The 13079-nt window shown below is 53.5% G+C and overlaps 2 protein-coding genes across 2 annotated transcripts; both read right to left on the reverse strand.

Annotated features, from left to right (window-relative positions):
* Window positions 1–2113: 2113 nt before the first annotated feature.
* On the reverse strand, window positions 2114–8560 carry LOC101763355 (probable cytokinin riboside 5'-monophosphate phosphoribohydrolase LOGL7). The gene is made up of 7 exons (XM_004961304.2): window positions 8267–8560; window positions 7998–8095; window positions 7872–7902; window positions 3098–3197; window positions 2945–3015; window positions 2702–2845; window positions 2114–2619 (listed from the first exon to the last, which is right to left on the reverse strand). The coding sequence occupies exons 1-7, from the start codon at window positions 8387–8389 to the stop codon at window positions 2563–2565; spliced, it is 624 nt and encodes a 207-aa protein (XP_004961361.1). The 5' UTR covers window positions 8390–8560; the 3' UTR covers window positions 2114–2562.
* Window positions 8561–9613: 1053 nt separating this feature from the next.
* On the reverse strand, window positions 9614–12846 carry LOC101762950 (protein IQ-DOMAIN 1). The gene is made up of 4 exons (XM_004961303.3): window positions 12339–12846; window positions 12001–12219; window positions 10544–10657; window positions 9614–10441 (listed from the first exon to the last, which is right to left on the reverse strand). Exons 1-4 carry the CDS (start codon window positions 12633–12635, stop codon window positions 9809–9811), a joined length of 1263 nt encoding a protein of 420 aa, XP_004961360.1. The 5' UTR covers window positions 12636–12846; the 3' UTR covers window positions 9614–9808.
* Window positions 12847–13079: the final 233 nt, after the last annotated feature.

A 13079-nucleotide genomic window follows, 5' to 3' on the forward strand; every position in this document is an offset into this window, starting at 1 on the left:
GCACACATTGTCAATCATGGACTAATTAGGCTTAATAGATTCGTCTCGCCGTTTAGCCTCCACTTTTGCAATGGATTTTGTAAATAGTCTACGTTTAATATTCCTAATTAGTATCTAAACATTTGATGTGACGGGTGCTAAAAATAAGTTAGAGGAAGAATAAGTGTGTTACGTACCTCTGTCTCTCTATTACGCTGATGTTTCAACCGAGATCACCCGGGGGCCGGGATACATCCCGACGCTTGCGCAGAACAGTGTTGAGTCTGAAGAAGAGGTAGGGGGTAAATAAAGCAAGAGACAGGCTCTGCAAAACTGCAACGCCGCCAGTGTTGTTCGGTTGTGGTTGGCCTCATCATCATCAGAGAAACAGTGCGAGAAAGAGAGAGTCTCGCCGAGGCATTAATGTGCACCGTCGTACACTGTATAGCGAGAGATGAGATCCACGGAGAACAACACAAACGGTCCATGGATTTATCTTGGTCCCCGGCCTGAGGTCGACGGACCACCCTCGGCACGCTAGCCCTGACGCCTTGTGCTCGCAGATCGCGTGGGCTCGCCCCCCCTCGTGCACGCACGCGCCCCCGGTCCGGCCCTCCGGTGCATGCACCGTGCATGGCAGCGCTCCGATCCGGCCGGGCCTCGTCGTGCTTCCTGCATCCTGTGCCCCCGTGGTGGTCGCACAGTGGCACATGGCGAGCTATGGCCGTGTACGCACAGTGATTCAGTTGAAGAAGCTGGTTGCTTGGCTCAATTGCTGCTGCAACAGTGGCTGGTTCCATCATATCGACAGGCGGTGTGAAGAAGTACATTCTTCCATGCCGGGGTAACCGGGTACAGAAATGGCCGAGCTCGAGCTGACCGGCCGGCCGCTCGAATCGACGCGCCAACCACCCGCCGCGCGCTCGCCCTCCCCGGCGAGGAAACAGAAGCACGCCTTTCGTTTAATGGTAAGCCTAGCTTGGAGTAGGAACGCGTGTGCCTATGATTTGTGGTTATTAGCAGAGCAGGCTAGATCCACACTCCTCGATCATCGCTGTAGACTCTGTGTATACGCGACAGCGATGAGGTGTTAGACGACGGAACAGTAGGCGCCGGTTACCAGTGCGTGTATGTGGCTGTCTGAAGTCTGAACGCACACAGGTCCATCCTTTAGTGCGGCCACAACAGTAGTGCAGTGTCGTCGGATCCAAAGGGGCGCGCGCATACATGCACGCACGCGACGGGTTGAGGTGCGTAGGGAGGCCGTGTTGAGGAACGAGAGAAAGCCCAGGAAGCCGTGTCGCGCGCACGGCCCAAACCAACGGAAATCACCGAACCGGACGGGATCATGGCCACGCCGCGCCAACACGTCCCACCACGGCGCCAGGCAACGCCCGCTTGCCCCCTCGCCGCGCGCGAGGCTTGAGCACGCCGCCGAGCGGCCGAGGCTTCTGCGCCCGTGCGACACCCCTACCGGCCCTGCGACACGCGCAGTGCGTGGGACAGTTCCACGACGCTCCGAGGCCTCCGAGCCGTCCGTCGGGCGTCGCCCGCCGACGCGGGTCATCGTGCCGCCGCCGGCCCCGCTCCCAAACGCCCCGCCGCCTGTTCCGAGCAACGCGGCCACCAACACGCCCGCTGCCACCAGCCGGCGGCCACTTGGGACGCTGCGCGCCTCGCGCCCTGGCAAGCGGCGTGGGGCCCGGCCGTCCGTGTGGTCAGCCTGACGAACGGCAACCAGACCGTCATCAACGGATTCGCACCAATCATTCGCCTCGATCCAAATCCAAGCCTATCGCCGCTAGGTTTGCCTCACCTCACGTCAGGGAATCAGATCCCCCAAATCACAGAGCGCACTCCGGTGGCGAAGCGAACCCACGCCGCGCCGCGGTACGGCGGCACCCCGGGTCCCAAAATCCAAACCAAAGAAAAAAGGGCACCCCTGCCTTTCATATCGATATCGTGCACGTTGTCATCAGCCACCAAAGACCGAGACGGGCCGAACGAACACGCGGCGCCCATGACGCAGCAAAAAGGAGACGCCACCCGCCCTCTCCTGCCCAAACAGCAAAGTACACGCTCCCTCCGAGCTCCGACCCTCCCCTCCCAAAAAGGCAAAGCGACAGGATCCCCAAGCCAGCACGAATCATGAATCCATTTATCCATCTCACATCATCATCGTTTTTTAACCAAAAGAAGGCTCCAGCAATGAGTACAAGCCCAATCAGTTTGGTCGCTCACCTGTGACGTCCGTCGCCGGGGCAGGACGGAGCTGAGCTGCTGCTTTCGTGCTGCCCCGGCCAGATTCCGTTTCCACAAGGACCACACACCGAAAGAGGAGTAGGACAGTAGCTTACATAACCGAGCAATCAAACTTCGAATTGCGAATGGCGACGAGTAGGGGTCGATTTCTTGATAGATTCAGACAAGAAATCGCCGGTACCTAGTTGAGTGGTTTTGGGGACTTGAAGGACATAGCGGGGGAAAACAAATGCATCATCAGTGGAGAGCTTCGGTTCAGGTTCAGTAGATGGAGTGCTGCCGGTGCGCCGCCTTTCCCGTAGCCTTTCCCGTGCGCCGCCTTCAAGGACATAACCAGCTCGTGCCCGGGGCTACCTCCTGGTGCAACCGGGTGTATTGCTGAACACGGACGCATGGAAATGGTTCAGAACGTAGTGAACAGTATAAAGAAAGTACATGTTGCAGTCAAATTATTCGTTACCTCCATCTTTGTCAGCAGCTCGCTTGCAGTTGGCGCAGAAACGAATATTTGCTTACAGTCAGGATTGATGAAACCCTCTGTTGCGCCTTTTTCAAACAGCGCGATCAGCGGATCATAGTAACCATCCACATTCACCAACCCAACCTGTAACAGGCCTTACTTTGTTTGAAAAGGACTTGTTGCTGATATTTTCAGTAACAATATGCATCTGTCAGCCCAATAGACATTGATCAGTGTACTTACTGGTTTGTCATGAATACCAAGCTGGCACCAGGTTATCATCTCCAACAACTCCTCCATTGTTCCATACCCACCTGTTGCAAGCAAGTTGTATTCAATTCTCAGCGTGATTGGCCATTTGGCCATGGTAGCAGGAAATCGTCGAATATCTGGCACCTGGAAGAGCGATGAAGGCTTCAGATTGGCGAGCCATCTCAGCTTTCCTCTGATGCATGTCAGCTACAACCTTCACTTCTCCTATACTTTCACCTGAAATCTGTTTTAAAGAGACCCATGTGCAAATGTCAGCATGGAATATGGATTATAGAGTACCACTTCCCTGCCCGGGAAAAAACAGTATAAATTGGACGACATTTTTACATACAAATCCCAGTACTCCGATCGCACGCAACGCACCATTGATTTGCGGATTTTGAATGATGAAACATGAGAGATACGGGTATCCTGTGGATCCCCACCGAATACTGACCTTGTCAGTGGGCCTGCTCGATCAAAACATGCGGGCTAAGGACTTGAAGATACTTGGAGCACAAGACAAGGAGGTTGGGTGATTTAAATCAGCCCGGATATTGCGGGATACGTATTGTAATCCGACTTGGATCACCTTCCATGTAATAATCGAGTAGATTATATTCAAACCGACTTGTAACCCTAGGTCGTCAGCCTATATAAGGCGGCCAAGGGCGACTCCCGAGGGCATCCGAACCAATCTGAATTCTCAAGCAATACAAATCAATAAAATACATGACGTAATGTATTACTCTCCGCAGACCCGAACCTGTATAAACCCTCGTGTTCTCACGATCACCTTCGAGTTCTTGATCTCGCAATCCTTTCTGCCTACAAATCAACCACTTGGGTAACCCCCTGGTGGACTGCTGGGCTACTAAATCCGACAGTTAGCGCGTCAGGTAGGAGAGATTGTGAGATCCTCCCCGGCGAGTTTGATGGCATCTTGTCCCGGCGTCATCTTCCCCGAGAGTATGAAGGACTTCCTCACCAATCTGATACAGCTCTGCTTCAAGAGCATGCCGGTGGACTCTGACTCCACCGCCTCCTCCACCGGCTCAGCGCCCGTCGCCAACTCAGCATCCGTCGGATCTACTTCGATGGAGCAAGATCTTCACCTGAGGATCATCACGCCGCTTGCCCAGCAGGTCGACGATCTCTCTCTCTCTAAGAGGATTCCGAACATCCTTGCGGTAACCCGCCCACCCACGCCCTCCGACCTGATCGCGGGGTTAGATCGCATCAGCAACACTATTGCCGAGTGCATCGATTTCTCTGAGGCGGCACTACGCCCAACAAGGTCGGCGCAAGGTCCTTCCCTCACCCCGTTTGGTCTAAGGAACTCGGTTGCCGCATTTTCCGCAAAAATTGCGCAGTCCCTTCAAATCCAATCTGGAGACCAACCTGCACCCATCCAGTTTCCGGACCGTGGCGAGTTCCAAGTCCCTCGCATCGTCCTAACTCCAAACTCCTATGGAAGCAACGAGGAGAGCAACTCCTCCACTCTAGATCGCGAAGCCTTCATGGTCTTTGCTGACAATCCACCCAGGGATGGCGAAACCTCTTCTCAGGAAGCAGGCCGCAACACCAAGAACCAGGAATGTGCAGTACAGCGCCAACGAGAGCAAGCCGACACCCAGCAACATCAACAACCTGCTGCTAACACGGAAGTGGGGGTGGCAGGCGACCAGCGCCGACCACCGGCCATCGCCAACTCCGACCCACCGCGTACCAACGACGGTGACAACGCCGACCAGGACGATGCTCCGGGCAGACGCAGGCGCCCTCCGCGCGCCCGCAATCTACAAGCCGACCTAGAGGAGGCCGGCCACAACATCTTCACCGTACCCAAGACTAACCTGGGGGCTGCCTTCACCGACCTGAAAAACCTTCCAGACTCGGAGCCACTTCGGCGGATCCGGGCATGTATCCGCGTTGCTAATGCCCAGATTGAAGAGGGGCCCCACAGCTGGTCAGCATACTCCTGGTCCACAGCTACCCAGCACTCTCGAAGTAGATCCAGCCACCATCGAGGCGACCACGGTAACCGCGTGGGAGGTCGGCTGGAGCCCATCCATGAAGAGGAAGTGGAGCAACCTGCCAACCCACCCGCCAACAATGACACCCACCGCCGTGGCAGGAGAGGTGATGACAAGGACCGCGGTAGATAAGGTCAGCATCGTGACCTTCATGAAGAGCTACGAGACTACCACGACCTCCGCGCCGACCTCAACAACCATCACCAAGAGCGAGAAGAGGCTGACTTCCGCCACCGCGCCGAGTACGACCGCGGCTACAGCGCTCCTGGACACAAGCGCAACGGGAAGACCGCCGACGACAAGAAGATGAGATGCGTCGCTGCGCCGACTACGACCGCAACTATGGCGCCCCTGAAGACGCCTACATCCCGCCCAGGCATAACAATGGTGGACACCCTAGGGCTCCACTTGTCGTATACAAACTTGAGGATGATGAGGACACGACGATCGATGGCTTTGCTGCCTTCACTCCCGCCTTAGGGTCGTTGAGTGGCTGACCTCGTTCAAGCCGACCATCAACGAAAAGTACGATGGCCGTTCCAACCCCACCATATGGCTCAAGACGTGCAGCACCGCGGTGAAAGCTGCCAACGACACATACGACCAGATGGCTACCTACTTCCTGGTGGTGATGGGTCCCGTCCCTCTCCTGTGGCTGGAGAACCTCCCACCGAGTAGCATCGACTCCTGGGGTCAGCTCGCTAGGGCTTTCACCCAGAACTACCAGGCTGCCCACATTCAACCTGGTAACACGGAGAATCTTGGCCAGGTCTGCTAGCGAAAGAACGAAACTCTCCGAGATTACGTGAACCGCTTCTTTGAGAACCGCAACAGGCTGGCCGACGTCGAGGACCGCGACATCATCTGGTACTTCCGCTTTGGCCTGATGAACCGCAATATGTTTTGCAAGCTGTATGAAGCTACCCAAGACGGTCGGGCAAATGATGTAGCTCGTCAACACCTAGTTCGACACAGAGGAGGCGGTGCAAGTACTGTTCCAGGGCGCAAGCATCGCCAGAACGACGACCACGACCAGCCGACCTATGAAGAACACCAAGCACGGCCGGAGTCCTCCCGACTTTGAAAAAGGCCCCCCAAGGTTCTCATTGCAGAAGCTGACCCCGCCAGGCCAACCACCTTCCTCCGGGAAGAGTTTGACGACACCCTCAACGCTCCGTGCCCGTTCCATAAGGACGCACGTCATAATCTTCAGGACTGCACAGTCCTCAAGAAAGAGCTTGGCGCCCCAGTGAAGTACAAGCGACCTCGCCACAACGACTACCGCAGGGACGACAACCGTCGTGAATACCTCCACTGCGATGACCGTAACGACCACGGTGACCGTCGCCGCGACGACTGCGACCACCGCCATGATGATCACGACGATCAAGACCGCCGCCACGATGACCGCGACGACCGCGACAACCGCCGACGCGATGACCACAACGACCAGCACAGAGAATAGCGTCGAGACCAGCCAAACCCAGACGCCCACCGGCCCGGCGCCGACCAGAACGGGGAGTTCCAGCGATCGAACGGTGAGGTCAACATCATCATGGGTTGTCCCAAGGTGTTCTGCAGCAACCGCAAACATAGGCTGCACCAGCGAGAGGTGCACCTCGTCTCCATACGGCTAGTCCAGTATCTGCGCTGGTCAGAGATGCCCATAATCTTCTTAAGGGAGGATCACTGGGTACATATTCCAGATCTCGGGTCCTACCCGTTGGTGATCTGCTCGACCATAGACCGGGCTCTCCTTCCCGAAGTGCTAATTGACGGCGGCGGCGAGTTGAACATCATCTTCACCAAAACACTGAAATGCATGGACTTCAATTTTGATCGCCTCCAGCCCTGTGAAGATCCCTTCTACGGTATCATGCCCGGCTAAGGATCCTATCTTATCGGCTGAGTTGTTTTGCCAGTTATCTTTGGCACGCCCGACAACTATCGTACGGAGCACCTCACCTTCGAGGTGGCCAACTTCAAGACTTCCTACTATGCCATCTTCGGCAGGCCCATGCTGGCGAGGTTTATGGTGATCCTGCATCACACCTACCTCGTCCTCAAGATGCTGGCTCCAAACGGTGTCCTCTCCATCTACAGCGACATCGAGACGTCATACAAGTGCGACGCAGAGGTGGTACAGCTCGCTGAAGCCCTGGAGTACTTGGCCAAGGCCACCGCCATGGTCGCCGAGGCCCAGAAGGTGAACCAGGACCAGCCCACGATCCTAGAGACGGAGCCGACGCCCACAGCGCTGCAGCCCGACCCCAAAGTCAAGAAGATCCGCCTCAGCCTAGAAGACCTGACCAAGACGACTCTCATAGGGTCCGACCTCTCTGCCAAATAGAAACTTGCGCTCACCAGTTTCCTCCGGGACAACTCGGACATATTCGCATGGAAGCAATATGCCCGGTGTCCCGCGTGGAGACATAATTCAAGTTCCATTAGATAAATTCACTTGACAAAGTCTAGTTGGCATTTGCTCTACTGAATCCAGAAAGCAACTAAATCTAGAACCCAAATTGTTATACCTAACTCTCTAACAAGGTTAGGAGCCCACTGCTACAGATGCCAAGTCCTAGCTTGACCAGGGACAATGGGTTTGCCTTCACGTCATTAGCAAAGGAGAAGAATAAAAGGGCGACAAAACGGTACGACAAGAAAGAATAGAAAGCTCAACAGTCATCCGTTGAATCCTTTCGTAGATATAAAGATGAATTATTAATGGGACATACTTAAAATCTGATCCAGACACTTGTAGTACGCTACACGGATCACAAGAACGCATATCATTGCATACAACCCCTAATAAATCCCTGATCTATACTCTGAAACAGTTCTATGCCATCAACAGAACTCAGAGTACAGAAAATGCATACCTCGATTGGCATGAGCGCTTTAGGAATCACCCTGTGAACAAAAGCAAAACACAAACACCAGCATCTACATCAGAAGAAGCCTTCGAAGCGCTTTAGGAATTAAACTGCAGTTTGTGCAGTAGCTACCCAAGGACATGGCAGCCACCAGCATCAACCGTCCGCGCAATCACGCCCATCAGCCCGATGCTGCCGCCGCCGTAGACCAAGTTGATGCCCCTCCGCACCTACGAGTTACAAGTTACAAAGAAGGGAAAAGGCACGCGCACGACGCTCACCTACCAAGAACACAAAAAATCCAAGAAAAAACAACGGCGGGCAGGCCAGCCGGCGCGCCAAGCGGCGCCATGGCGCGCCGGGCGAGCTCCACGCTGCCATGTACTTACACACTCACTCACCAGTTCGTGGCCGAGCTCGAGCGCGGCGTCCGGGAACACCTGCCGGTGGCCGGCGCTGCTCCCGCAGAAGACGCAGATCGTGCGGAACCTGCTGGTCGGCACGGCCGCCGCTCCGTCGCCCATGCCGATCGACCACACGCAGCTAGCCCTTTCTAACTAGGTGCAGCTCCGGGGAGGAGCTCGCAGGTGCTCGCCCGCTCGCTCGGTGGTGTCGTGTTTGGCTGCGCGTGCGTTATCTCCAGCGCCCCTCTCTTTCCGGCAAAGCTCCGAGTGATGGCGGCATTAAGGCCAGTGATGTAATCGATCGCCCCCCGACCCGGTCCCCTTTTAATTCCGGTGGGTCAAACACCCAAACCCCCTCACCCTCACCGCACCGCGCGCGCCTCGTCCGCCGCTGTCATTTTCGCGGTCACCGCACCGGCCGGGCCCGCCGGAAAGCCCCCGTAACTCTGAATTGTCCCCCTCACCGTCCCCGAGAATCTCTGCGTTGCCTGCCTCCCGATGGCGGCATGCATGGCGCCGGCACTGTTCCGCGCGCCTGGACCATCCGCTCGTGTCTCCCCAGGCTGCCCAAATGCCGAGCCATCCCGGCCGTCCACACCCCAGCGGCCGGCCGCGGCGCTCAAGGCCTGAAACGACGGCATCCTGACCTGTAACCTCTCAGATGATCGCCAAGAAAAAAGCTGCTCCTACCCGTGAGAGGTTGCCATCAGGGGCACCACCAGGGGTAACTGCTAACACACTTAACAGAGTTTTGAGTTCAGAGTTTGCCCCCAAAAAATTTACCAAAGTTGTGCGCGGTTAATGGATTGGGTTTCGGCAAAAAAACGTAGCTGTCGCCACGTCCCTTTCGGCGACCTGTGCAGTGTGCACTGGCCAGGAGTGATACAGCACTAGAGCAGAGCGGCGCAGCAAAATCCCATGGGCCGCATTTTTTTTTTATCGCTCCATCGATAGCTACCGATATTACAAAAAGCCTAGATTTTGACAAGCAATGCGGACCGGATTAATGTAACCTGCACTTTAGTCAAACAAATGCGGGAGATTAAACAAGTCGAGGAGACGATCGCCATTGCAGGTACCGACCCCCAGTGCCGCAAATGTTTTACCGGTCGATTCTGATGAGGCCATCATATATGAGCTGGCCAATCAGAATGTAAAGAAGAATTGTTTGGGCGATTGGACGGTCGCCCAGGGCATGTCATGAGATCTTCAGGGAAGATGACACACCGATTGTGTGCCAGAACAGACAAGATAAACCTCGCGTCATTCTGAACGTCCCAGAATTTCATATTCAGGCTTTGGTATCCCAGCATAAGATACTATCAACATCCAGCACGACTCTAATTAGAAAGTAAACGTTTTTTTTTTCACAGAAGGCAGCAGGTGCAGATATATAACGGCTTAAGCTTTCACATGTCTCCATTTTGAATTCTAAGTACATAATTTATCGGTAAATTAGGAATTGAACATCGGTTGGATGTGTACAGCTGACGCTAAACCAAGTTAAGCTTTGTTTGTCCATTGATTATGGAGCCAGGATCAATAGTCATTTTCCTTGTCCATGCTTCTCGTCATGCTCCGGCCTTTCAATGACATGTTGTTCAACCTCTTCGAGGTCACTGAAATATCTGAGCCAGCGTTGCTTTGGGTGTCTATTGAAGAGAGGGCCACCCTTGACATGTCCCCAGATCGTTGCCGCTGGAACGACCCTCTGTGGCTGCTGCAGCCATGTAGCCTTGCTTTGGCAGACTTGGTCAAGCTCATGTAGTTTGGTCCTCCGATATGGCCACTGTCTGATCTTGCCTCTGATGCTAAGATGGTGGTGGTAGCAGACACTGGAGTCACCGAGGATGTCGATGGAGAGCTCTCCTCGCATACCAAGTCAGAGGAAGAAGCTGACAACACTGAAGGAGGCTTGGCTGCTACCCTGGTTGTGACATTGTTCCTTCTGATTTTGACTGAGCTAGCATTGGAGACAGCCAAATTCAGATCCTCACAGTTCTTCGCAAACTGTGAGTCAGTATCATTTTGCTCCACAAGCCTGGTCTCCCATGGTTTTGTTGCCATCCATCCTTCTAAGTAATTCAAGTTGTGATTGCACCTATTAGACTCGTGGCTTCTAATAAATCTTGCAGGAGAGCTTGGTCTTCCGCTGCTTTTTGAATTTCGATGCTGAAAGGAATACGAGCAACATGTTATAAAGATATGAAATATCTGCGCTGCAAGTATTACTCGGACGTGAGTATAGAAAACAGTTATTGCTACAACATATACCTGATGAAAATGGGCATAGGCAATTGCCCTCTCTCTTTTTGCTGCACCTTCGTGCTTCATGTGTAATTTTGATTTTACTTCGTCAACAGAACCTTGACGGTCACACCACTGTTCCTGCAATACGAAAATGTCAAGAAATCTTCGCAACGTCTCAATGCTACTCTAATGAAAACAATGAATCCTGTATGCTTCTTGACTAACCAACAAGAATTCGTAGCAAAGAATGCTGTAGTGTGAACTCATTCTCTTGTATCTATTTGCAACTGTAGTGTGAATTTGAAACTTGGGTTGGCAACACCTAATTTTAGAAGGCACTATTGGTGTTATCACCATAGCTTTTCTTACCTAACAGCGTCACTACAAAAATACTGATTCAAACACATATTGTCAATGTGAAAGAGCAAGAAACAATCTTAATGGACTCAATCATTACTCAAAATAAAGGAAGCTTAATTGTCCATATCAGTCTTACTGATGCAAGTCCCTTTCAAATAAAAGCAACCCACCATATCAACTCTCCCATCCCTTTCTCCATAAGGAAATAAATGTAAAACAACCATATGAAAAGCTTTCAAATAGTCAAAGTATCAACAGTAGCACAGCGGAAACTCAAAAGTTGAAAATTTCCAGTTTCCCAACTTCCAAATGACCTCTGAATTCTACGGTTAACTCAGGGGGCCAAAATTCAATGGGTGTGATTATTAGCTTTGAAACACTCATTTCAAATTAAAGTTAGAGTGGAGTTTGGGATGTTTGGATCCTTGAGCTAAAGTCTAGTCCATGTCACATCGAATCTTCGAAGGCTAATTAGGAGGACTAAACATGAGTAATTATAAAACTAATTACACGGATGGAGGCTAATTCGCGAGACGAATTTATTAAGCCTAACTAATTCATGATTATCACATGTTTACTGTAGCATCACATTGTCAAATCACGGACTAATTAGGCTTAATAGATTTGTCTTGCAAATTAGCCTTTATCTGTGCAATTGGTTTTGAAATTAGTCTATGTTTAATACTCTTAATTAGTATCTAAACATTCGATGTGACAGGAACTTTAGTCCGGACTAAAGAACCAAACACCCCCTTAATATAACAATCTATCTTTATTTTGAACAAGTCCATAATAAAATTTGAGTGGAAGGCGATCAGGAAATTCAACCACATGGCCCATGTGACAATGTTAGTTACACTAAGGAACTAGAGACCCTATGACACTCCAACAACACTGTCAACCGAATTCCATCTTTGGAAATTTGGTTGTTGGATCAAATTTTCCTGAATGACAGGTGACACTTAGTTTTCGCCTCGTATCAACATAAAAGGGGAAGTTCTCTAGCAGGTAATCAACAACCATTTTGAATCTCACATAGCAAATTATTCCTCCCGAAATAATAGCATTGCACGTCCTACTAAAATCAGAAAAATCACATTTTGATGTTGCGTTCCAGATACCTCTGCGTCCTTGGTAGAAGTTGCACGGCCTTTGAGCGCGTCCTGGGAACCGTGGCCGTCAGCAGAGGAGCGCGCCCGCTGCTCCCTGGCGCGTTCCTGCACCCGCAGCAGCGCGTGCATGCACTTGAGAGTGACGGCCAGTTGCTTCCGCACGAGCCGGCCGCGCACCAGCGCCTGCAGCCGCACGATGCCCCTCAGCGCCTTCAACGCCCGCCTCGCCTGCTCACGTCACGCGCGCCGCCACATGACAGCAGAGATGCTTAAAGAGTCAAGATCGCATCACAATAATCAGAACGAACAAGTAGCAGTACCAAATGGAGAAGGAATTCGGGCGCTACCAAGAATGCGCGGAAGGCGGTCTGGATGCGGACGGCGGCCCACTCCTGCCTGATGAGGCGGAAGTCCCTGGGCGGCGCGCGGACCACGGCCGCGAGCACCGAGCTGAACGAGTCGGCCGACGCCGAAGAAGCCTCGGACGCCAGCGCGCCGCCCTCGCCGGCGCTGGCACCCCTGGACGCGGCGGACGACGAGCTCCGCCACAGCCGGGTCCACTTGCGCCCGCCCTTGTGCCCCGCCGCCTTCTCCGGCGCCTTCAGGGCCACCAGCGACTTGATCCACTTCCCCGACGCCCCCATTGACGCCGCGAGATGCAAGATGCAATGCAAACCCCCCCTTGTTCCTCTGCTCCACAGAAGCTTCCGCTGTGTTGTGTGGGGGGCGGTGGGAGGGCCGGAGGGGAAAGGGAGGAGGAGGAGAAGCCGAGGCGAGACGGGACGCGACAAAATGGAAGGAGAAGCAATCAGTGAAGTAGTGGGGGGTAGTGGAGGAGGTAGCCGTTGTCCTTTTCGGCCACGACGTGGGGAGGGAGGGAGGAAGCAACCGTTCGTCGCTCGTGGGGATTCAAATTTCGAACGGCGGCGAGCAGCAACCGGCAAAGGCGGCGGCCGGGCCGCGGGATCCGCGGCGCTCTCACCGACGTGTGGACCGTTGAGCCCGGGACCCACGTGTCAAACGGTCAGGCGAACGGAACGGGGCGCGGCCATTGCGGTTGGTTCACGGGCTCGCTCGCTCGCTAGCTT

This window comes from Setaria italica, chromosome III, assembly GCF_000263155.2.
Source record: "Setaria italica strain Yugu1 chromosome III, Setaria_italica_v2.0, whole genome shotgun sequence".
Taxonomy (NCBI): domain Eukaryota; kingdom Viridiplantae; phylum Streptophyta; class Magnoliopsida; order Poales; family Poaceae; genus Setaria; species Setaria italica.

Bases quoted from the DNA above. Each gene is read 5' to 3' on its own strand.
- LOC101763355 (XM_004961304.2), bottom strand. From the start codon at position 8,389: ATGGGCGACGGAGCGGCGGCCGTGCCGACCAGCAGGTTCCGCACGATC. The intron at 7,903-7,997 runs GTAGCTACTGCA...TTTTGTTCACAG, and splicing joins GGTGGCTGCCATGTCCTTGG to GGTGATTCCTAAAGCGCTCA. The intron at 2,846-2,944 runs GTAAGTACACTG...GGCCTGTTACAG, and splicing joins TTGGTATTCATGACAAACCA to GTTGGGTTGGTGAATGTGGA.
- LOC101762950 (XM_004961303.3), bottom strand. From the start codon at position 12,635: ATGGGGGCGTCGGGGAAGTGGATCAAGTCGCTGGTGGCCCTGAAGGCG. The intron at 12,220-12,338 runs GTAGCGCCCGAA...TGACGTGAGCAG, and splicing joins CCGCCTTCCGCGCATTCTTG to GCGAGGCGGGCGTTGAAGGC. The intron at 10,658-12,000 runs GTATCTGGAACG...TTCGTATTGCAG, and splicing joins CTTCTACCAAGGACGCAGAG to GAACAGTGGTGTGACCGTCA.